The sequence below is a fragment of the Falco biarmicus genome, chromosome 7 (genome assembly GCF_023638135.1).
Source record: "Falco biarmicus isolate bFalBia1 chromosome 7, bFalBia1.pri, whole genome shotgun sequence".
NCBI classification, from domain to species: Eukaryota; Metazoa; Chordata; class Aves; order Falconiformes; family Falconidae; genus Falco; species Falco biarmicus.
This window is the reverse complement of record NC_079294.1, coordinates 23,934,419-23,959,800: the sequence shown is the minus strand read 5'-3', so window position 1 is coordinate 23,959,800 and position 25,382 is coordinate 23,934,419. Positions and strand designations below refer to the sequence as shown.

Sequence of the window (25,382 nt, the reverse complement as noted above, 5' to 3'; positions counted from 1 at the left end):
AAACAAAAAAAATTCCTTACGCTACAAATAAGAAAAACATTTTTATAAAAACAGAAGTTATTTGTAATGCGTAACAGTCTCTTGTTTTCCTATAGGCTTGAGTCAGGCAACATCACAAATCTTATGACACCATCTGGTGGCAGAATTCACAGGCGATGATTACCAGCTGTTAAAAAGAATTTGCTTCCAGATATCTTATTAATTTTTCCATTACAAGATGAAGTGGAAAAACTAATGGAAAATTACCTTAATGTCCCCTAGATGAAGGTATCTACAAGTCTTAGCATCTCCGTACACAATTTGAACATGTGATTGCTGTTCTTTGTATTGGATATCACAGCCCTGCATAAATTAAGATGCATTTGGCTGACATCTCTTCAAACGTGACATTTTTTGACATACGGGCTAGAAGTTACTCGAAGTTTGTCACAGCAACCAAACTGATACAGGAAACGGACTAACAAAGTTGGTTAAAACCAATGACTTGTTCCAAATTGAAAACACTAGAATATAGCACCTATTCAACAAACTTTACGTACAAAAATAAGTCAGTTATGGAACATACGTGGTGGTGCAAATGCAGTTGCCTTATACTGCTAGTTCAGTTGAAATCAAGCAAGCGCAAAAAAACAAAACAAAACAAACAAAAAAAAAAACCACCAAAAAATAGTTGCCTTTAACAGAAGGGACTTCAGGATAGGAATCTATTTTCCAAGGTAAGAAATTACCAACCCACATTGCATTGACCCTTAGGACTTGCAGTATTCATCCCAAATATTGCAGTGCTAATGGGGAGTTTCTTTTAAATTTCAGCAAAACTATTAATCAAATTTTTGGAAGGCTTAAGTGTTTTTTAAGGCTAGGATCTATCAGTTCACCAAAACAGTCAATTAGTTTAATACAGTAATTGAGGCTTGACTGAAAGAAGTAGCAAATAACAAAAGAGCAGAAATAACCAGCAAAGGAACTCATGCTGAAAACAGTCAGTCAAATCTCAGTCCTCTTCTCTCTCAGGTCATGCCTTAGAACTCATCTGTACTACAAAGCTCCTTACAGCTGCACTTCAGAAGGCAAATGACATAAGGTGAAAAGGAGAATTTCTTACTCGCATAAGACCATTGTTATCAAACCACTATCAACAAAATATATTGAATTATTAATGCCATTTCTATCCAATGTTCATAAACTTTTCCAAGTTGAAGTTCATAAGCACCCCTGAACAGTTCTTAATGCAAGTTTGCATGTGAACTACCCTGCTTGTAATGATGACTGATTACTTTTAAATATCTCATATTTTGTTGAACTATTAAGACTTGTTTCACACCATCAGTCCCACTCCTTTTAGGTTAACAATATTTACCATCAGATTTATACATGCTTTCACACATCACGTTTTTAGCTGTATGTTGTAAGAAAGGTAACTAGGCAACTTTGTACCCAAAGTCACACTTCAACGCTGGAAACGCTTCTAGAGGGTATGAAGAGACAACATGATAGCTAGAAACCTGCTCTAACAAAGCTAGTATTTAACAGAATTAACAAAGTTTAGGCATCACTACCACAAGTATAGGATGCTCACAACGCAAAACAAAAGGTATGCCCGCCCCAAAGAAGGATGCCCGCTGCACGCCCTCCAGGCCGGGCCTGCCCCGCTCCCCTCCCTTGAGGCCGCCCCCTCCGCCAGAGCCGGAGTAACCCCCCACCACCCCCGCCACCGCCACCGCGCTCCCGCAGCCCTCTGCTCCCCGCAGCCCCGGTACTCACACATCGCACCCCTCGCCAGGGCAGCGGCCCGAAAACCCATCCCCCTGCCGGGACAGAGCAGGCCCGGCCGCCGCCTACCCCCGAGCCCGCCGCCCGCACAGCACCAGCGCCGGGCCGACCCCACCGAGACCCGCGGCGCACGGCGGGGTGGGGCAGCCGCCCGGCACAGCCAATGCGCCCGCGGGACGGCGGCCGCGCTGCACGCCGGGAGCGACGCCTGCGCCCCCCTGCTGCCTGCCGGGAAATGTAGTCCCGGCGGCGGGACACCGGGCGCGGCGTGCGGGCGAGGGCAGCGGCGCTTGTCGTCAGTCAGGGGCGTTATCCAGCCGACAAAGGTAACAGACGTTGTTATCATCTGGAAACGGAGCGCCGTAAATACACGTAGCGCCACGCGCTACCACTCTGAAAAGCGGGCGCTGAAGGCGGCAGGTGCCTCAGCAGCGAGAAGCTGGTGCAGGGTGCAATAAGCCTTAGTCTACCGGGCCTTTCTAGGGGCCAAAGTCCGCAGCAGCTCTGAGCATCCCCAGAGGGAAAGCAAGGCCTGGGTCCAAGATCACAGCGGTTTTACTGGAAGAGGGACCTTGGAAGAGCATCTAGAGAACAAGTCTTACAAGGATCGGCTGAGGGATCTGGCGTTGTTTAGTCCAGAGACGAGAAGACCCAAGGAGGACCGTACTGTTCTCTACAACCACTTGAAAGGAGGCTGTAGGCAGGTGTGGACAGGTCTGTTCTCCTAGATAACAAGGGACAGGACAAGAGGAAATAGCCTCAAGTTGCACCAGGGGACGTCTACATTGGATGTTAGGAAATATTTCTTCGCTGGAAAGGTGGTCAAGCATTGGAACAGGCTGCCCAGGGAGGTGGTGGAACCACCATCCCTGGAGGTGTCTGAAAAACATCTAGATGCAGTGCTTGGTGACACGTTTTAGTGATGGACTTGGCAGTCCTGGGTTAATGGTTAGACTTGATGATCTCAAAGGTCTTTTCCAACCTAAACGATTGATTATCTGACTCTACAGGCTCAAAGAGCGGCTTCGATGCCGCGAGAGCTGCCGGCAGGGAAGAGTCACCGCACCCAAGAAGGCTCACGTCTCAGGAAAGGCTATGGAAGACGGGATCTGCCATTCCCAACAGCCGTTTCCCCCTTCTGCCCCTGCTCTCCTCCTGGTGAAGGCACGGGGCGGACGCACTTCCCGCAGCCATCCCCGGCCGGTAGCCACCGGGCCGCCTCTGCCCGGCGCTGGGTCCCACCGCGCCCGCCCCCACCGAGGCCGGGCCGCGCGCTGCCTGCCACGGCCAGGGGCGGGCGCTGGCGCGTGCGCACGAGCCGTCGCGCGGCGCCACGCCGGGGGCTCGGAGGCTGCCCGCGGCGCCCGGCGCGCCTGCGTCCTCCCGCCACGTCGGGAGCGGCCCGCGGCGCCGCCTCCGGGGGGCGGTGCGGGGCCCCGCTTCCGGGGGGCGGGCAGCGACGCGCTGGCGGGTCGGCGCTCGGCACCGGCGCGGGCGGGACATGGGCTCTTGAGGGGGCGGTTCGCTACAGCGCGGCGCGGTTGGAGAGCGGCGGCGGCGGGGCCGGTAGGTGTGCGGTAGCTGTGGCTTACTGGCTCCCTGCGCCCCGGGCGCGGCAGACGGCTGGCGGCTCCGGTCGGCGGCCGCCTCCCTGCCGCGCAGTGCCCCGTGCGGGGCGGGCCCGGCCCGGCGGGGGCCTCTGCGGGGTGGGGCGGGGCGGCCGCGCTAGTCCAGCTGGTGCCGCCCTGCCGTGGCGGCCGGGCCCGCCGGGCTGCGCGGGGGTAGCGGGGCGCGGGGCGGGCCCCCCCGGGGGATCCGCCAGGGCCCCGCCTCAGGCTCTCCGTGCCGGAGGCCGCGCCGACCCTCCTCGGCGGGGGCCCTCGGTGCTGTTTCCAGGTGGTTTTCACTTGCCTGGCGAGGGCCCCGGGGTTGGGCTGTCGGGAGGGTACAGCGGAAACCCCTCCTCTTGGTACGCCCTCCTCGCCTTGGGTGTCATGCGGCCCTGAGACTCGCCGGTGAGGTGCTGTTGTGGTACGTGGTGAGCAATAAGCACCGAAATTAATCTGTACTTTTGTGCTTCTCTTGGTTGTACATCTTGATGCCCTTGGCGCTTCTGGGAAGCTAATGAAGGGTCAGCTTTATTTTTCATTTTTTCTTTCTCCTTTTTTCACTTTCGTTTGTGTTTTGCACAACAGAAGTTATCAAATCAACACACGTGATTTGATGACCTAAGAAAAATGAGCTAAGGAAACTTTGGAAATGTCTTTATACAACTTCTCTAGCTGTTTACCTTCCTCTTTTTCACCCTTTTAAAAAGGATGGTAGTTGCTCAGCATCCAGAACTATGCAGCTGGGTATTGCTTTACTTCTCCTTCATAAACAAACCAGATTTTGTGCTGCAGAGAGAACAGCTCTGTAGGAATGTGTTTAGGGATAAAGGAAAAGCCTCCTGTAATGTCAATTGTTTGATTCATTGACTTGAGCAATAATTAATTGCTTGCTGACAGTCTAGTGACCAAACTATATGCCTGACTTCCTCTGCTCTGCCGTTTTTGAAGTACATTATTATATAGCACAGTTTGTGTCATTAGAAAAAAGTAGGATTTGTTACTGTCTGTATGTGGATCTAGGGTTGATTGTTAGTTTGTATTGGCCAGTAACTAATTTGGAGGAGGTATCACGAGGCTTTTCCAGGAACAGAAATGAATTGTTGAGACAAGTATAGAACTGCACACACTCCACAGAGGAGGTGGCATTACTAGAGCCTATTCTTTGTGTTATCGCCTCTGTGCAGTGTGTTCAGGAAGCAGATAAGACAAAGCAGGAAGCATGCAAGTAGTGTCTTATTCTTGTGCCCTGGCCTTTTTCCCCAGGGTCACAGATGCTTTATTCATTTATCTTGTAAGCAGTACATTCTGGTGCTGATACCTTGTACCACCCTGCATTAGCTGAGCTGAATTTCAGCTGACTAACAAGTAGGATAACTGTTTGTGTGAAGCCAAGGGTTTAAAAAAACAACTCCTTTTACACTAGTGATATGAAGAATTTGGAAGAACAAAAAAACCCCCAGCCCTAAGTAATCTAATTTGAAAACCGTCTAACTTCTGATCTTTGCAATAATGCACAGAAATTTCATACATTCATATAACATTCATGGTTTTCGAATAATATGTTTTCATGATTTTGTCACGATCATTTCATGATCTTTTGGGCAAGGCAACAACTTGCTTTACAAGAGAAGGAACCGAGAGAGATTCCATGATCACCTGAGGCTGTACCAATTCACTGATGGCTAAAAGTATAGCTCGTGTGATACTGGCTTTCAGTTAACTGCTGCAACCACAAGGTTGTGTCACTTAGTTCTACCTTTGTGCTAAGATTACACAAAATGAGGCATAGGCTGCATTTCTCAATCATGCTTTCAGATGTATTGGTTAGTAGGTATTATTTAAGTTTTCTTTCCTGGTATGTATATGAAACATTCAAGGAAAGAATTAGTCAGATGAGGATTGTAGGATTTTAAGGTTTAATACTTTGGTATTCTTACTAGTGGATTATTTTAAAAGAATAAAGTACAAGTATTACTTTCAGTTTTATCTGAATTGAAGAGGTAGTCAAATATAGTTATTTGGAAATAGAAAAGGTAAGATTCTTTCATATCATGACTGTATAAAAATGAGTTAACTTGAACATAATGTATGAAAGCTTTCCACTCAACTCTCCTGCATTTAGTTCCTGACTGCCAAAAACTTTTGCTAGACCTTGAAGAGGAAAACAATGTGAAGATATAAGCATGGAGTCTTGCTAGAACATGTTGTAGGAGTTGTGATTTTCATTCACAGCTTGGAAATAGCTCTTTTGAGAGAGAAAAAAAATTATTCTGAAAGCAAACTTAATATGCCTTATGGTGTTTTGGCATTAAAGAGATAAACGTACACCAACTTCCAGCTCTCACAGCTATTGTCTTCCATGGCCACAAATACTATGCCAGTTTCTTCTTCTGTCGCTTTATTTACTGCTCAGAAGAAAATTGCAGACCTCTTATTCTCTATTTGTGGAACCAGGCACCAAGGCACAGCCTGCTGTGTGCTATTGATATTATCAAAATATCTTTAACAGGAAAAAAAGGAAATGTTATCATTGTTATCAATGTTATCAAAAAAGTTATCAGTGAAGGAGGAAGAAAAGTTTGTGATATTGTTTTAGAAGCATTACTTGATAGAGAGGGGGCTAGGTTCAAATAGAGGGCCCCCAGGTGGTGAATAAGGACTTAATTTATGATATTTAGCAACTGTGATGGATCTATGACAAGTTTCTGAAGGGCATTAAGCCTGTCAGAGGCACAAAACAGCTGCATGTTAGCCAGAGATGGAGGGCAAAAATCTTGGCTTTGTGAAAGTGCAAGCAATCAGAACAATTCATTGGTCTGGTGCAAGTAGACCTGTCTGGTTTAAGAAAACTTGTCACCATAGAATCATGGTGGTTTGGATTGGAAGAGACCTTAAAGATCATCTAGTTCCAGCTCCTCTGCCACGGGCGGGGACACCTTCCACTAGACCAGGTTGCTCAAGGTCACATCCAGCCTGGCCTTGAACGCTTCCAGGGATGGCAGCCTCTTCCTGCCTGCAGCCCTATCCAGGTGCGGACTGTGTAGTTGCAGTTGAAAAAGCACTTTCTTATGCCTTGTGGTGCCCTGCAGTTGGTGCAAATTCACAAAGATTGGTAAGACAAAAAATTCTTATGAATTTTTGAGTGCTTTGGGTAGCACAGCCCGAGTATGCTGTAACTGTTGTAAAACAAGGAAGTAATTTTTTGTTTTCCTAGAGCTAATAATCCTTAGAATTGCTTTTCAGCTAGTGGTGAAGAAAAGCAGATTCAAACTGCATGTAAATTGTCTACTATAGATTTCATTATCTTGGAAGTGTTTTATAAGCCTCAGGAGGTTACTGGGATTGAAAAACGGTTGAAAAGACTACGCAACCTCACTGTTGTTGTGGCTTTTGAAACTTGTTTATGTTGGAAACTGAGTGTTGGCATAAATAGCTGGCAGCCAGTTTACAAGTAATTCTGAATGAAAAAAAAACACTTGCAAGAAAAACCCTTAGTGGTTCAGTGGAGTATCTTAGACCAACGACAGAGACCACAAAGAAAGATTTCATGTTAATTTTTTACTGTGTGGTCTGGGGAGACAGGTGGCAAAGATGACTGTTGTTGCAGGCTGCAGAAAACAGTACTTTGATCTTGAGGCTCTGTCAATTCAGATGCTTAATTTTTTTTCCCTCAAAGTTTTTAATGTATCTGTTGTCAGGGAATCCCAGCCAGAGAGCTGCTGTTGGATAAAATGAGCCTGCTGCAGTAGTATGCAGTAATGATGCTGCTGTTGCACTCAGTCTTAAGAAAATTACAGCTTGGCAGGTGTTAGCTCTCAATTCAGTAGCTGGGGTAGGGGCAGAACTCTTGATTAAATACTTGTGACTGATCCAGCTGAAATGTGGTAATGTGAGCAGCGCTTTCCCCAAACAAAAGCTTGCACTGTACTCTCACAGGATCACCCTACTGCTAATGTAGCCGTAGTTCACATCAGTCTGTGTCACCTTCCAGTTTTTTCAAGTTAGACCAAGAACCTACTAAGATGCTTCAGCTGCTGTGTGATTGTGTTGATTAACCAAATAAAGATCTCTAAGCCAGTGATTCTTTGAATGGGTCTGGCACAATGCTAAAACCAGCTCAAAAGTGCCTGTCATGTCCCTTGTTTTCTTACAGGAAATACCTCGAGGTTTTAAACAGTTCTGTTAAATCACCTTTGCTGTGTGTTTTCCTCAGCCTTGTCCTACCCAAGTTTCACATAAAGAGAGCGAATGTAAGGCTTTTCAGGAGCCATGATTGAATGTGTAGTAAATGGAAAAAAGTCTGTGCAGACAAATTTATTTGCCTTACCTCATTGTTCCTCTTGTCCAAAAGATAGAAGTAACTTAAGTCTAATCCATCCTCAACTGGCTTGGACCATAATATCCTAATTTTAATATGCATTATAATAGTGAGTTAGTAGGATGGCTAAGCATGATATGAATAGTCTTATGAAGACATAACATCTTATCTAAAGCTTGTGGCTGGAATTGCAATTTCAAAGCACTCTTTCTGCCCCTGCAATCTCCAAAATAAAACACAGCAGAAAAGAGAGATTCTTATGATTTGCAGGTCCTGTGTTCATTACCTTGATGCTCTTGTTTTTTTGATGAATCTTCCTTTTTAGGATAGTGATGATGGCTGACAGTCATAGTTATGATGAATGTGTTAGTCTTCTACGTTTCCTGGTAGAAAAGTTTTATGAGGCCCATTACTTCAAGGAAAGGTATTTTTGTAGCAAGCTTAGTTCTGCATACTCTGTAGGTGCCACATTTTCCTATGCAAGAGGTAGAGGGGGAGTTGTGCTGAAATATGTTTAATCCTTGCAGTTTGGTAACTGAGTACATTCTGCAGAGAACTTCTTGATAACAAAGTAAATACAGCTGACAAACTTCCTTCTTTGAAGGAGTTCTACTTTATATGTAGACATACTAGTTTCATGTTTAAAACTTTCCACTTTAGAGAGAAAATAAACTAAAATAGCAGATTATTGTTGTAATATAATTCTAAAGTCTCTTTGTCTTTTTTTTTACATTGCGACTAGGATTTTTAAAATGGTAGGAGAGGGAAAGCCACTAGATGTTGAGCATTGATATTAAAATAAATGATTGCCTTAGCGAATCGTGCATTATAATAAAAATACATGCCAGGAATACTTTAGCTATATTGAATATTTTCTCCCTGAATATTTTGTCTTTATTAAGGAATCTTAATACCTTGGATATAAAATCATGTTATCATATGCCATTAGCTTAAGAGCTGGATACCTCAATGGGTGCTTACGATTCCTAGGCAGAAAGATTAATGCATATCCTTTATGTATGTATGCTGTGTTCTGTTGGAATAGTTGAGCTATTATTTCAAAACAAGGGGCCTCATCTTGGGTGTTATAACTTCTTCTTTAGAGATATCTTGCAATGAAGGCACCTGCTATATGCAGCTATTTCAATTAGGTGTGCAACTATCAAGTATGTACTTCAGTCGTTGGGAACAGGCATGTCATTCCCTTGCCTCAAGAAACTGTGTAGTGTTGGCTGCAGTGTGGCTCTTCAGAAACTCGATTACAGCCTCTGAGCTGGGATTACATCATACAGCCATCGGTTATGCTTATGCTGGTACGTGAACTCCTAGGTAGCCTGAACCCACAGCTGCAAAGGGAAGTGGGACACCAGGGCTGCTGAAAAAGAAATCTGCAGCTCACTCTGGGAATACAGCTGCATTTCTGGCCCTATTCTGCAATTACAGTGGAATTGTTGGGAAGCTGTTATATTCAGAGGGTGGGGACATCTCATCTTGCAGAGCAAAAGGGATGTGATATGTTTTATGGCTCCAAGCTGCAGGAGTACCTAACCATAGCAACCAAAGTAGGGAAAGGCTGGCCAAGCCTGCAATAATTACAGTAACTGAGATATTGCTGCTTTGGTGCAACTATATAATTGAAAACTTACCCTGTTTCTGAATATTAAATAAATGAGATTTTCATCCAAAGAACCAGCTTGATAGCACTTTCCAGTGCAAAAATAGGCCATTTCCTCCCAGTCCTTGCTTTACTAGTCCTTAGCTGTGTAAACCAGCTTGAAGGGCATTCTCAAATTCAAAGTTAGGATTGAGGTGCCCAAAATAAACCTTATGGAAGGAGCTTAAGGCTGTGAATGAAAAGGTAAGTCACTGATTATATAATGATATTGGACTACTGCAAACTGAGCATTAGAGACCTTGTGTGAGAATGCCATCATGTAAAAAAAAGTCAGACAAAAAATAACATTTGTTGACACCTACTTAGAAAAACCTCCTAGAGCTCCCGTCATAGGCTGAGGAGATATGTTAGGTGCTAAAGATCAGACCTGCTGAAGTATTCTCTGCATCCTTCAGCTGTAAGGGATTAGGTGTCTTGATGACAGTTGACTGTCAGAGGTCTGCACGTGTCCTGCAAAGAGCTGTTGTCTAGCTAATAGCTGGGTGAGTCTGCATAAATTGCCCTTCTAGGGGCAGTTACTAATTTTATGTCTTATAAAATATTGACCTTGTAGGGAAAAATGGAACATAGTCAAGCAGAATATTTGGAGTGATCTCAAGGGATAATGTGAACTTAATGGGAAGCTACTAATGTGAAAGAGCAAGGGTTAGTCTAAAGTTAAGGGAAAATGAATAGATAAAAAAACTCTTATTCTCAGCTTATGTGCTATCTCATTAAATGCTTGTATAGCCTGGATGCTCTATATTCCCGTTGGTAGGAATGCTGGCTTTACTACCATTCCTCCAACAAAAATGCAGATTCTTGGCTCTGATAAGAATACAGTTATTGATGGGCTTGCTTTTTTCCCTTGTCTCCTCAGGCAAAAATGTATCTTCTGTTTCTAGCAAAGGTTAAATCATGGTGTGTTGGGACTTCAGTTATCAGAATCTTGATCCTTTCTTTATTACGAAAAAGGTAGATGTGAAAAACCTTTGCTGGAGTTGCAGATGTACCATTTAAAAGTTCTGCTGATCCATTTGCATTTGAAGGATTCACCATACCATAAGAATTAACTATTTCTGGAGTGTTACTGGAACCATTTTAGGTGGTACTTGGGCAGTGAAAATGTTTTCCCTTCTGTCTGAATTCCCTCAAAGGGAAGAGGAAGAACACTTAAAGTTTTATGCTAGTAATTAAATGCCTTAATGAATTTCTTTATGGATTATTGGGTAAATGAATGTGCTTTTCCAACATGGAGAAGCTTTTTTATTTTAAGACTTCCTGATTTGTACCTTAAACTAACAATAAGTAGAATATTCAGAAAGTGTTTTGGAAAGGGAACTATTTTACCTACTGATTATTCCTACGTTTTTCTTAGCTCCTCTCTTAGGTCGTATCAGTTGAATAATTCTTTCAGTGCGTTCTAGTCCTAACCAGGTGTTGTACCAAGCGGAATGAAATGTATAGGCTCTCATTCTTTGAACTGTCTTCCAGTTTAAACTGAAAATACTGATAAAAAGGTAATTCTGATGCTTAACTGGTATCTCTTATTACAGGGGGAAGATTCTATTTAACGTGACTACTTGAAGTAATAGTTCCTCATCATGGCTGAACTATCGCATGAAGAAATTCAGCTGAGGGCCAACCAGGTCACTGATGAGGTAAATATTATAGGAGGCCATCTAGGATTACAGTACTTACCTGCCAAGATTACAATATCTTTTTAAAATAAAGGCAGTCTAAGGTAGTGATTCTGCAAGGGTATTCAAATGTTTCAAACTCTTGCTTTACTCGTTAAATGCCAGAGCAAAGACTACTCCTTCCTGAAAGTAAGAATGGATTTAAACTTCTTAATTGTAAAGCCACCTACTTGACTGAGTACCGATCACCCAGTCATGATTACTGAGACAACACAGGCTGGGTACCTGAACTATTTGTAATCATGTTGATACTTCATGACTGTTTTAATTAACTAAAATTCATTTGAATATATTTTGTTTCATAGTGACTTTCAGATGGGATAAGCAAAGTATGAGCAAGTACTAAGAACCAAGGGGTTATGCTACTGAAAAAACATCTCTGATGTGCTGCCAGTATGATTGTGTTGTAGTGTGTATTACAAATAGGCTGAGGAACCTCTGTATACTAGTTGCCTTACTGCAATGAACTGGTAAAAAAGCTTTTCAGACACTGATATGTACTGTTAACACACTCATTTAAAATTCTCTTTCTAGTCTTTGGAAAGCACAAGGAGGATTCTTGGCTTGGCCATTGAGGTGAGGAAAAGCTTTTGCATTCCCTGGGTATTTACTAATTTTAGTATAAGAGGCAGCATGTTAACTATCATGAAGTCATCTTAATCACTTTTTTGTCTTTCGCAAACTGAGATACATATTTCATTATTAGAAGTTGCTGATCTAATTTAGTAGTAGGGTTGGAATGACTTAAACCTAATGTTTTTCACACTATGTAAATTCAAGGATCAGTATTCTTTTTACCTGTTTCCCTCCTAAGCAGAATGGACTAATCTCCAAATGCTACAGATCAGTTATAAAAAATATTCTGTGATGGTCAGTTATGGCTTTGGCTGCTGCATCACTTGCTTCTCATAACGTCTTCCATTTGTCTTTGAGCTCACTTTGCTTGTGAACAGTGTGAAAATGTCTTTTTGAGGAGGAGGGTGGAGCTCAGTTGGGTTGGGTAGTAGAGGGTGGGGTTTGTTTCTGAACAAAAGTAGTTCTACATACACCTTCCTACAATCTGTTAATCAGTTTTAACTTTAAAGGTAGTTAAGTATGCTGGTTAAACTCTTTAACACCCTTGTACATGACATTGTGTGAGAAATCTGTTCCTCTACACTTATGGCATGCATGCCCCATTGCAAAAATGACTTGATAATTTTGATACTGTAACTTGAAAAAAAACCAGAACATCATGTTGGTAGGGAGTAAAATAGGATGGTTGGTGGTCAGCTCTGGTAGACTTAACAAAGCTTGACTGGTTCAGCAGGACAGTTTTGCTGGTACTTGGATATGGCATAGACAAATGGGAATCCAGAGGCTAAGCAATAATGCCTTTCAAAGCTAATGTCCAGACTTTTAGTGCTGAAGAGTTGAGACAATTTATTGTGAGTGTGAGAACGTTAAAAAAAAAATCCTGTGAATAAGGAGCCTAAAGTGTTTGGTCACTACTGCTTTAGAGCCTGTATTCACAGTCCAGATGGTAGCAGGCTGCTGTGGAACTGAGGATGGTACTGTTGTCAGTGAGGCATTTGAACCAGCATAGCCTAATGAATGCTTCTCAAACACAAACGTTAAGAACATGTAATAAGCCACCATAATTTCTCCTGATACTATAGTCTGGTGATTCCTAGAAACTAAAATAACTCCTACCATACAGCTGTATGTTGCCAGTTTATAGTAAAGCATTGGTGTGACTTGCACGCTAGATTCTCGAGACTTTGAGGCAGTACTATGATATATTCCTCAATGCTGATTTGTTTTGCTTGCCTCTAAAACTAGTGAACAGCTATTCTCTTCCTGATCTCTTCTGCTGAATTCTCAAGAACGGTTTTGCAGGCTTTGTTTTGCTTTGTCTTATTCTGTCTTCTAGGACTAAAGGCCTTGTCAGCCCTAGTGAAGGGCGTAGGGATAAAGAACAAACTAAATACTACTTTTCAGAACAAGGCACAGCTAGGTTTACTTTTTTAGCTTGATAATTGTAATAGATTGAACTATGACAATAATGTTATCTTGTTGTAATATGAAAAAACTTCACAAGAACCCACTGATTGAGATAGGCTGACAATCTCACCTGTTACACTAACATAGGGTCTAATTTGAAACTTAGCATAATTTTACTGCAGGATGTATTCTTAGGATAGTGTTTTATTACAAACTTTGTTGCCTTATCAAATTTCCTATAGAGACCTTCTGATTTAGCACTGCTGTATTGAAATCTGTTTTTTCATATCTGCAAATAATCTTGTTTCTGCAGTCCCAGGATGTTGGTATCAAAACTATTACCATGCTGGATGAACAGGGAGGTGAGTTCTTCCTCCTTCTCTAAAACTGAAAATAAATTTTGTGACTAAAAAAGGATTATCATTCAAGAGTTGTTGCTGAAGCTAAAGGCTTATTAAAGACTACTTATGTGAGCATGAAATTTGCTGATCAGTTATTCCCGTGTGCAGTATTTAAAAGAGGTTTTTAAGTAGTTGAGAGATCATGTTAGTTACAAGTAATACAGCTCTGCTACAGAAGCCCATCCTTTCCACCACAGCATGAATGTAACTGTCTGCATTTACTCTTAAAAGCAGCAACAGAAGTGCTGCCCTAAGAATAGGGGTGGAGTATCTTTAATGTAGTAAACAAAACTTACTACTCAGTATCTTTCTAAGAAATAATAATAACAAAAGAAAAAATTTAAGTCCCAGAAGGCAGGAAAGAAAAAAGGCATTAGTTTTGGTGTAAAGATAGAACTGAAACTTAGAAATTCCTGCTTGAGAAATATTAATATCCCCCGCCTTCCCCCAATCTGTTTATTCAGGTTACTTGTTTCTCTTCTAGAACAACTCAATCGCATAGAAGAAGGTATGGACCAGATAAATAAGGATATGAGAGAAGCTGAGAAGACACTGACAGAGCTCAACAAATGTTGTGGGCTCTGTGTCTGTCCTTGTAACAGGTCAGTTAAATTGGTACTTTTGTCTGATGTTCTAGAATATTCCCAATAGCTACTGTATGGGAGATGGTCGCTAATGAAAGAGCTAATTAAAAAATGCTGGATCTGTAGGAAGGTCAACTATTCTGGATCATAGAGCTGCATCCTATTAGAATTGTATGAGAGTAGCTAAAGCTTGCTTGCATCTAACTGTATACTATGCCCCTTTCACTGTAAATATAGCTGCTGTATAACATCCTGCACAATTGTGCCCGAATCACCTTAAGGCTTATATTTAATGGAATACTATCAATGTCCATACAGATGAGACCAAGTTGGACTGCAAACAGCTATTTTTAAATGCTTGTCTGTTAGAAATTTGACTCCAAAAATAATTTTTTCACAAAAGTGCTTTGGTACTAACTTAAAAGCAGGAAAACATGTTTTGGAGAAGGAAAGTAATATTGATTCTCTAGGCATTTAAAAATTTTTCATGCTGTAGTGAGGAAGAGTAGGAGAACGGACGATGTTAAAGCTTTTAATCTTTCACTGGTACTACATAAATTCTTGCAGGCCTGCTTCACACTACCTCTATAACATCAGTGTTACAGCTACCACATCCAAGTCAGTTAAGATTAATCTAATCTTTTCTATGGCACTTATGCTGTTTAGGTGTTTAGAAGTACAAACAATGATCAGAAATCAGTATTATAAGGAAAAGTATTTTATTTAGAGGTGTGCTAGCTTTATGTTTAGCCAAAGTATCAAACCAGTTTGTGTGAGTTGGATGGGGTCATAGTTCTTCCAGCTGAAGGAGAAATAAGTTAAGAGTTTGACCACTGAAGTGAATAGTGGGTGTGTTCACTTTTGCTCTGTAAGCATGAGCAAAAAACATTGTCATTCAACTGAGAGATAGTAGAAATTTAGGTAAAAATTCCTTGGTGTAGCTGAGTCTGCTTATCCAACAGAATAATACTTTGAATCACTTAGGATAGATGGGAACATGGACTCAAAGGCTGAAAGTTGTAGTGCTTTAATATCTTGAAAAAACAGTTCTGTCCTGACCTCTGGATAGTGTCCTTTCTGTTTTGTATTAGTTTTATCAGGCTGATGGACTCTGAGCATTTTGACACTCAGTCTTTGTTTTCTGTATTTGACAGTCTTATTTCACTGAAGCTAAGCTGCTTATTGACACTGAGCAAGCTCAGAATTTAACTCTTGTGGCAATAAATGGATAACAATAAAAGAAATAATGATTTGTGTACCAAAATGGGCAGTAATGTATAGAGAAAAACCACTAGAGAAGAAGCTGAATGCTTTATGTATATCTACTGGTACACCAGTTTTTTCTGTCAATGTCAGAGTTATTTGTCTAACCAGTTATCTCCAAAGCTTTTCATTTTTTTTCATAAAGCTAAATTAGAACAGTTGCTGAATTAAAATATTGCTTTGCACATTTCTCCTAGGCTTACACTATTTATAAAAGCTTTGTGAGAACACAAAATACTGGCAGTACTCTCATCTATGTACTAATAACAATTTACCTGTTTGCTGGTCTTTACTATTCTTTCTTCTCTTTTCCATTCTCTCCTAACACTGATGCTTGCTTTCTAAAAATGAAGACTAGGATAAGAAGCTGTATTCACTTAACTGGTGAAAGCGGATTTTAGGACAAGGTCAGTCTTATTAGTGCATTTAACCAGCTGTTTGAAGTGGTGCTTCTATTGGATTTGTGCTTGCCGAATGCATGATGTCTGCATGCAGGTCTCCTTGTGACTGTGATGTGTTGTAATGCTCATGTGAACAGAAAATGTCAGTTACTACAGAGTGCATTAGCTGTGGAAATGCTCAACAAGTGCTTGAGCCCTTGCTGGTTTGACAGGTTGTACAAAATACCTTACTCTTACAGAAATGAAACATGAGAAAAGTGAATGTAATTTGAATAATGGCTCTTTAAAAAAAAAAAAATCAGGTGGTGAGAAGCTTTGTTCTTAACTGTGCTTAGTTTGAGCAACAATTCTGTTTCTAGTAGCCTACTTCAGATGTGCAAATAGTTTTCAGGCCACTTGTTTTTATGCAATAAATTGCTCTGTTACCTCTGGTACCTAAGACTTTGGTAATCCAGAATCCAAGCATACAAAGCACTCCTGCTGTTGCAGCTTTAGTATGAATGAGATAAAAAATAGAATGCTTGATCTAGTTGTAGTAAACATAAAGATATCTTCAAGCCTCTGTATGTACCAGGAGCTAGAATTGACTAGTTTAGTTTTGTTTAGGATTCTGCTGCGTGCTACAGTTCCATTATAAACTGAGAAATTATTCCATTTCTTCCTCTTGATGTATTCCTATTAGGTTACTTTTCATAAGTTCTGACCTATGAAATACAATTTCCTATTTTGGTTACATAAATGGCAGAAGAATGAGGGGAATATTTCTTCATTACAGCTAATTTCACGCTTCAAATGTGAAACATCTGAGCTACTGAAAGGCAGTATAAATAAATTGATTACCTGTAGTTGCAAAGTTAGTTGTTCTGAAAGACACTACAGGCTCACCTTCACAGGCTTTTAAAGAGACAGAAAAGTAGCAGTGGAGTCTGGATTATCTACCTTAAACCTGAAAATGCCAGCAAACAAGGTGACCATGAGAATATTCTTCTCAAAATGTGTTCTTTAGAGTTCATGAGAACTGACCCCCAATTTACATTCAGGTTTTTTTCGTTTATATTTTCTTCCCCTCTTGCTTTTTGTGGGTCTGTGATTCTTGAGATTACCATAAATCAGAAGAGGAAAAAAAATTAAAGGACACTGACATGAAGCAATTTGATTTGCCACTTCAGTGGAGTTAGTACAACTGAATTGCAGAATGAAGGAGCTATTTAAACATATTGCTGTTATTTCATAGTCAGAATTAACCTGAGAAGCATTAGCTTTAGAAAGAAAGATTTGGCAACAGAAAATGTTTGACAAAAATCAGTAGAGATTAATGATTTTGTTGCATACTGTAGCTGTTTGTATTTGAGGGGAGTATTTTCTTTCATCCCCATTTGTTCCCTGAAAAGTAAGTAGTCCTGACTCTAGACTAATTCCTGTTGTAAATGCAACTTTATCATATGACCATGTAAGCTTCCCCATTACTGTCATAAGCTTCCCCTCTTCTGGTTGAGTATATTACTTTAAGGAAATTACCATGCTTGTATTAAAGCTTAACACTGAATTAATCACTGTCCCTAGAGTAACCCAGTTGTATCTGGAGAGTACAAACATAAGAAACACTATTGTATAGACAAGGCTTTGTGTATACAAAATCTAATGTCTTTCAAGCACAAGACTTGTTTCTGAAAATCCTTGATTAATACAGAACTTCAGTCAGGAAGCCATATTTCTGATGTAGCAGTTCAGATTTCTTATTTTTACGGAGTAGGACGAAGAACTTCGAGGCTAGCAAAGCATACAGAGCAACCTGGGGAGATGGAACGGAGAACTCTGCAGATCATGTGATATCCATGCAACCAAGAAGTATAAATCAACAGCAGCCTCAGAACTCTGGAGGACCAAGTGGTGGATATATTACCAGGTTTGCTGCTTCATATTTCTCAATCTCAAATGCAGAAATCCTAAGTTACCAGTTGTCTGCTTCTTTTGGATGCATTTCAGGTAAAGTTGTTAAATAGTAAGTTTTCTCTGCTGCTTGGAGGAGCTGTTACTGCTTGGAGATGAGATGAGATACCTGTGCTTTCAGTATTGTAGTGCTTATCTTACACTTCCATTTTTTTTTTTTTCATAGTGGTGGTATTATCAGTCTGTTTCTGGATGTGAGGACTTAATGCTCAGTTATTGAGGGGCTTCTTAAAAAATACCAAGTACTCTTACTGTCATAAAAGATATTTGAGACAAATTCATGTCTTAAGCTTCTGGTAGCCATTCTTTTGAATTCTAAGGCTATTTTTTGTAATAGCAGCTAGCTTAGTACCATTTTTGGTGGGCTGCTTGCTTGGAATAAGTGGGGTTTTAAGAGAGGGGAAAAATGTACCTTGGCTTGAATACATTGCCTGTCAACGAACAATTTCTATTAAAGTAAATTGAGGGTAGGGAAAAGCAAGTTCTTGATTCGTGGAAACATTGTCTTAATTATTTGAACAGGATAACAAATGATGCCAGAGAAGATGAAATGGATGAAAATCTTGCTCAAGTGGGAAATATTCTTGGGAATTTGAAAAACATGGCTTTGGATATGGGCAATGAGATTGATGCCCAGAATAAACAAATAGACCGGATAAATGTAAAGGTAAGTGTCAAAGGGTGTTCTCTGCCTTCAGCTTAGAGGTTGTAACAGAGAAGTTATAAGGAATGGGTTCACTGTCTTATCTACCTGTATTTACAGTAAATATGCATTAAGATTATACCATCCTCTAGGTTGCAGTGATTGGAGCAAAGCATACATCTTGGCGTTTGGATATGTAGCTGAAAATTCAAATGCTTCAGAGTGTCAGTAAACCTAGATAGACACAGGTCACCGCTTACTCTGGAAACAACTACACTTTATCGGCTCAAAAGGGCAGACGTTTACTGGAGGTATAACTGGGGGATTGTTGCTTGTAGGGAATCTTGTATGTGGTAGGGAATAGGTATTTTTAACAGTAGCAAGATTCTTCTGGAAATTCGGAAAACTCACTATAATCATTGAATGTAGAATAAAACACAAGTAGCTCACTGCCCTAATTCTTATGGACAAGTTAATGTTGGGGCTGGGGAGACTTTGGAATAGTAGGTTTTGTAGGTGCTCAGGGGTATGGTCTGCCTTCATCTGCACGTGAAGTTAGTCATAGCCAGTAACATTTTTTTTATTGCTTTAAAGATTAACAAAACAGGTGAATCATTGATAAATATATTTTGGGGAATTTTCTTTCAGAGGCCAACTTATGAGGAAGTTACCCCTACTTTTAGAAATCCTCATTCTGAAAATGAATGGAAGCTCTTTTACAGGCATCCTGGTTAAGAAAGGAAATGAAACCTTTAATGAATAGTGTATGTTAAAGATTTTTAAAAGCAGAAGTGAATACCAGTTGATGTAAATTATAGTATTAAGACAAAATGGGAAGTTAAAGATACCACTGAAATGCCCAGTAAGGTTAAAAGTAAGAGGAATGGAATTTTATCAAATATACAGAGCTAGCCTGACACAAATGCTGGTTGTACCTATGTCAGCATCTCAATTTTTGTCTAGTAATTTAGGCATTGGAGTATTAATAAGGCCAATCAACATGATCTTATGGAAGATTACAGCAGTTTCAGGGAACACTGAACGACAATGAAGATCTGAGGTGATTGTCAAGTAAAAGAAGTCAAACTTTTTAAGGAACACTAGAAAATTTAATCTGGTTTTAAAGCAAGGTGTGAAATTCTTACAGATTATTAAGTGGACTGAAAATTTCCTGGTCAAACTAACTGCAAGCGGGAATTACTGTTTTTAGCAGTAGTGTTTCTTGTAGCTTCAAGCACATGTTTTGGCCTGATGCTTTTTCATTTTAGTGGTCTGAATAAATCTTGCTTATCAGGTCTTACTAACTATTAAAATATGATGTAAACAAGTTAGAATTGCTTTACAAAACAGCAATAAAAATAGAAGTGCAATTCCGGGCTCTGAGACTGGCAGACTATCTCAGGAAATTTAAATTAAACCGTTTTTGCTGATAACTGTTTCTTAAATCTAGTGAACAGTGTGGAAACCGAATCAAAATGTTGAGGGTGAATTTCCAAAGGACCGTATAAAGAAACAAAGAGCAGTATTAGGCTTAACTTCAGAATAGAGTTGATGCTTTTATTTTTACTTTAAAAAATAAAAATACGAAAAATTCCAACTCACCGGGGAAGTAAATAGTCTTGACTGGGTGACTTACATTACTGTCTTTTCCTGAGAAGATGATCTAGTAGCTAGGTCAGTGTGTTTCCAAAGTGGTGTTAACAGGTTGGGTTCTCACTTTTCTGTAGTAGATTCTTGCCCCTCCCCAGCCCTTGACCGGAAGTTCAGGAAGGAAAGAACTGGAGGGAAGGGCTAGAACTGCCAATGCCCTCTTCCTAGCCCATTGCAGGATGGAAGTGTGAAATGGCTGATGCTAGGCACAGGTAGAGTTCTCGGGAGTTCCACTCATGGTGAGGGTAGAGACTACTTCTGTGCTTATTGCCCCTCCTGCTCGTTCCCCACTGCAGGGTGGATAATCAGGGAATTTCTAAGCTGTTTATCATACCTTTTGGTAAAACTGTATTGTGACATTTGTTTAGCTTAGATGCTGTGGCTGACTTTTTATAATGGTAAAACAATTATAAAGTGCTTTTTGTTTACAGATACCGTAATATGACACTAGGACACTGGAGGGCATGTGGATTAAACCCAGGCATTTTAATTTTGACTTTATGCCCATAGGTCACGTCCAGTTTTGACTATTACTTCTAGTCCATAGCAACAAAGCTGCTCTGTAGAGGTCATTAAGCTGTCTAAACATTTGGAAAGAGGGAATTTTTATCCTCTTGTTCTGTTAATATACTTCCTGACTTGCTGAGGCAAGCTGCTCTGTGTTTTGAGGGTCAGCTTAAGGTTAAAAACTACTTCACCTGCTTCTGTTTCTGCCAGAATTGACAGCATATGCTGGCTAGGGCAGGAAAAAGAACTATTTCCAGCTTATAAAAGTTGGTCTCCTTCTGTCTGCCACAGTGAAAACACCCTGCAATTCAGAAGTTCATGTCAGTTTGAATTTTGAAACTATTTTGCATGGAGTCTGCATATGACCTGTGAATTTCTCTTTCAGGCCGATACAAACAGGGAACGTATTGAGCAAGCCAACATCAGAGCCAAGAAACTAATTGACAATTAAAGCCTGCTGTCATGGTTCAATGACATGGTCTCTCCAGCTGCAAGCCACCATATTCATGGATCTGTGAAACTTCTATTCTGAAATAAGAGGGGCTGGGAGAAATGAAGCAGTACCCTTTCTATAGGGATTGATTTTCTTTTACGTTTTTATTGCTTCATGTAAACATGGCTGTGACTCCAAGAAAGCAGCCAATGTAACTTCCTCCTACTCATCTGCCTTCACGTTCTTTAAACTGCTCAGGGCTAAAAGGTTATGGCTTTGAGAATCTTTTTGCATGCTTTATTCCCCTCTCCCATGTCTCTCTCTTTATTTTTTTTTTCCTGCACCTAAAATATAGTCCTTCATTGAAGATGAACAAGCAGGGTAACCTGAATTCACGGTTGTGGAATGCTGGAGAGGGCACTATGCACTGTTTGAAATACCTCATAAGTTGAGTGTCTTCACTAAAATAGGGACTTGGTGAATATTGTCTGACTTGTATCTCTAGCAGGCTAACCATAGTTTTACAATCCAAACCACATAATTGATTTGGGATTGAGTTTGTGGATTACAGAATTGAAGAGGCCCACTACTTAAAGGTTGAGGGTTTAAAACACTTCCTAACCACACAAACATTAAAGGTAACTGAAGGGATAGGCAGGTTGCCATTTCTTTACTATGAATTGACGTTGATTTGGAGGTCATGACTAGGAAATTGTGCTGCATTGTTCTGATAATTGTTGTGTGTATATATGCCTGATCTAAACCCCCTGCACATGTGAGTAGAAGAAAATAAAACTATCTCCTTGAAGTATTTATTTGATGGAAAATTTTATGCCCCACGTTTAAAAGTTAACTCTTAGTGTTTGAATGATGCATCTTCACTGGAAGAAACTGAATAGAAAAGCATGCAGCTTTCTCACATCCCATATGAGACTCTGTTTTGGCCAGTTTTCGCTGGAGTTCAGATTATGCCTTTTTCCAGTGCAAAATAATGACTGAGATGTGGTGCAGAGTTTGCTCTCAGTGGTGACTTTGGGGGAGCTTCTTAAACATATAGAAAACAGAAGCTTACTATGAAACTTCTTTGTCACAAGTCTGGAGGAAGCAGAACCTATTTATGAACTGTATGCTAGTTCTAAATAAACTAGTTCTAAATAGATTACTGACTGGCTTATTATTGCAGACTTTGGGACTGGCAATTGGAAATACTGCACATCCAAGTTGCTTGCAACATAAATGTTCCTGTTCTGTTGCAGAATAGAGGAGTTTCTGACCAGGTGAGGTAAAGCTGTCTTCTGATGAAGAAGAAAAATATTTTGATTTTACTGTAATATCATCAGATTTATTCCCAGGATTTTCTTGTAGTAAATGGCAAGTGACCTGTATAATTTTAACTCAGAAATATATTATGCCTCTTTTAAAGGTGAAAATGATGCTTTGGACTAACCTGTGATACTCGGTGTTGGATGGCAAAAATACTCAAAGTCAATGGGAGGAATAATTAAGACTAATAGCATTATGGCATGGCTTTTTGGAAAGACAGTCCACAGCATCCTGTAGCTGTTAGTAATGAATCCTAGGGCTAGAGAGGTGACACTAATCTACTGAAATGTAAGACAGTATTAAGTGTTTTATTCTCTCTTTTTTTTTTTAGGAGAAATACAATCGTTATTACTGGCAAATTCTCAGTTCACTTCCAGAACAACTTAAAAAAAAAAACCACAAATGACACACACGTGCACACACAAAACCCAACCCCCCCACAAACATAAAAAACCCCAACAAAACAAGCAGGGAGAAAAACTGACGAAAGGATGGAGCTGATGCATGTAATAAATAGGCCAATGCTAGACTATGGTAATTGCTGGAAAACTAATCAAAAAAACTAGTCTACCCCATTAGAAAATGAAGATTATGTGCTTAAAAACACAAGTAGCAAAGAAGTACTTTTAAGAACGTTGCATACTGCATTTCTAACAAGAGCATGTATGGGAAAGCATAGGGGATTTGTATGCTCAGGGGTGTTTTTGTCCTCCTTCGAGTAGTACAGAAGTCTCCAAGGTGTGGTGCTCTGACAGATGTGCTCTGGAGTGGAGGATTGTGCCAAGGCACTGTGGGGAACTTTCCATGAATCTGCAAAAAGGAGAAGCGAGAGCAGAGAGATGGTGCCGCAGCCCCCCCTCCCTTCAGAGTGGGAAGTGGTGTGTCCCTGGGAAGTGTCAGTGCTGACTCGGTGATCAGGGAGGATGTTCCCCTAAAATCCCATAGAGGTGAGCTCCATAGTGGTCATTGCCTTCCGCCCCGCCGCCCCCCCCCCCCCCCCCCCCCCCCTCCTAAGAAGGACCCTTGCCATGGTTTCCACTCAGCCAAAAGCCAGTGCCAGAAGGCATGTGGTGGCCCAGACAGCTCCCAGGTGAATGTGCAGCTGTCCAGGTCACATGCTGCAGGGAGTCCCTGAGCCTGTCACTGCTGCTGGGGGGCAGCTGAGGTAATACCTGTGTGAGATGCACAAAAAATAACACCCTTTATCACTGAATGTGCTTGAAAACTATTTTCTCTTAGAAATGTCTGTCCTGGTTTCAGCTGGGATGGAATTGATTTTCTTCTTAGTAGCTGGTGCGGTGCTGTATTTTGGATTTGGTGTGAGACAATGTTGATAGCACACCGATGGTTTTGGTTGTTGCTGGGTAACAGTCGTGCCAAGGACTTTTCAGTTTCTCAGGCCCTGTCAGCCAGAGGGCTGGAGGGGCATGGGAAACTGGGAGGGGACACAGCCAGGGCAGCTGGCCTGAAGCAGCCAAAGGGATATTCCATACCATAGAATGTCATCCTGACTATATAAGCTGGGGGAAGAAGAAGGAAGGGGGGGGAAGGTTGTCTGTTAGGTCATTTGTTTTCTCAAGTAACTTACATGTGATGGAGCCCGGCTTTCCTGGGGATGGCTGAACACCTGCCTGCCATGGGAAGCGCTGAATGAATTCCTTGTTCGCTTTGCTTGTGTGTGCAGTTGTTGGTTTACTTACTGAACTGCCTTTATCTCAGCCCATGAGTTTTCTCACTTTTACTCCTCCAATTCTCTGCCTCATCCCACGGGGGGGGGGGGGGGGGGGGGGTGAGCACGCGGCTGCGTGGGGCTTGGTTGTTGGCCAAGGTTAAAACACAAGTGTTTATGCTTGGTTTCCTGTCCTTGAAAAACTTGGCAGAACTAGTTGCTGCTCTGCAACTAAAAAGTTTCCCTTCTATTTTTATTTCACAGAAATCCTAATGTTAACAAAGGAATGGGTGTGGTTGGAAAGACAGGATTTTTTTTAAAAAAAAGAGGAATATTTTTTTAAAACTCTAGTTTTCATCCCTGCATAATCAACATCACCTAACTTCAAACTATGAAATGTGTCCATCTCTTCTTTGAAAGGCCGTTATTTGACATGGGACTATAGTTCAGGTTGATAAAGGAACTAAGTAAAGTAACAAACTTTCCAGTCAAATATTGGTAACAAGATGCCTAGCAAATACCTAGATATTAAATCACTAGATTTCACCTACTGCTATTACAATCTCACTTCCAGGGCAATTTAAATTGTATTTTTTCTGATACTAGAATGTTGGATTCCCAGAATGCTCCTGGGGGCAGCTTGTGTTGACTTCCAGCAGTTTTGAGCTGCAAGAGAGAAGAACATACCTGGGAACGGCCTGGAAGTACTTCTCATGTAGTATATTCTTACCCATAACTGGGCAGAAAAAAACTGGGGACAGCCTGTATATGTAACTATTCTGAGCTTGCAGCACGTCCCGTGGGTATGCTTAAATGACGATAATTGGTAAAATCAAATTAGCCTATTCTTTGATAAAAGATTAATTAAGCCTTTTATTCAGGGGTAGCTATAGCATGAACTGCAGCACATGCTGCTTGTGCAGCCACTTGCAGAACCTTCCTCTGTGAAGGCTATACGGTGAAACAATTTGCTGTTTACACAGTGCTGTGACTTGCAGTTGCTAATTCTCCTTTGCTGCATTTGGGAACAGCAATGCACTATCTAAATGTTGAATAGATGCATAAAAAGTTTTACCCCAACGAAAAATTGAAAAGCCAGTGATACAGAACTGAAATAAAATACATTAATGGTTTATGTTGTTAACTAGGGTCGCATTTTCTACCTCAGTCATTCCAAAACAAAAAAGCTTCTAGTGTAATTGTGTATGGAAATAAAATCGTTTTCTAGTCACCTGTTGTAGAGTGAGGGTGATGAGAAGGGAAAACTGAGAAACTCCCAATATGAAACTACTAACAGATTACATGCAGTGCTGAAATGTACAGAACAGTGTTCTACTAAGTGACTCAGTCACGGTTATTTATTGCTGTGGTCTAAAACATGTGAGGGTATTGGCCAGCTTTTTTTCTTGAAACAGAAATAGTCTTTCTCTGTTCTGGTACAAATTTGGTTAATCCAGGACTGACTCAGCACCATTCAGTATTTTGCATGTTTTCTCCCTTTTGCTTTACAAAATTTTTGA

General features: G+C 40.9%; 2 protein-coding genes across 7 annotated transcripts in view; one reads left to right on the top strand and one right to left on the bottom strand.

Annotated features, from left to right (window-relative positions):
• Window positions 1-1,920, bottom strand: part of ZNF106 (zinc finger protein 106) — a 42,922-nt gene extending 41,002 nt beyond the window's left edge. For both annotated transcript variants that reach the window (XM_056347628.1, XM_056347629.1), the window contains exon 1: window positions 1,765-1,920. The gene's annotated coding sequence lies outside the window, so the exon portion shown is untranslated. The remainder of the gene's footprint in view (window positions 1-1,764) is intronic.
• A 160-nt stretch (window positions 1,921-2,080) lies between these two features.
• SNAP23 (synaptosome associated protein 23) lies at window positions 2,081-22,029 on the top strand. Of its 5 annotated transcripts, none has more exons than XM_056347650.1 (8): window positions 2,081-2,099; window positions 10,912-11,016; window positions 11,590-11,631; window positions 13,352-13,400; window positions 13,924-14,041; window positions 17,441-17,593; window positions 18,160-18,304; window positions 20,823-22,029. In XM_056347650.1, the coding sequence occupies exons 2-8, from the start codon at window positions 10,960-10,962 to the stop codon at window positions 20,886-20,888; spliced, it is 630 nt and encodes a 209-aa protein (XP_056203625.1). In that variant the 5' UTR covers window positions 2,081-2,099; window positions 10,912-10,959; the 3' UTR covers window positions 20,889-22,029. The 5 variants fall into 5 exon arrangements, with proteins under 5 accessions (XP_056203625.1, XP_056203621.1, XP_056203622.1 ...); XM_056347646.1 differs by lacking the exon at window positions 2,081-2,099 and adding an exon at window positions 3,199-3,339; XM_056347647.1 differs by lacking the exon at window positions 2,081-2,099 and adding an exon at window positions 3,575-3,804.
• The last annotated feature ends 3,353 nt before the right edge of the window (window positions 22,030-25,382 follow it).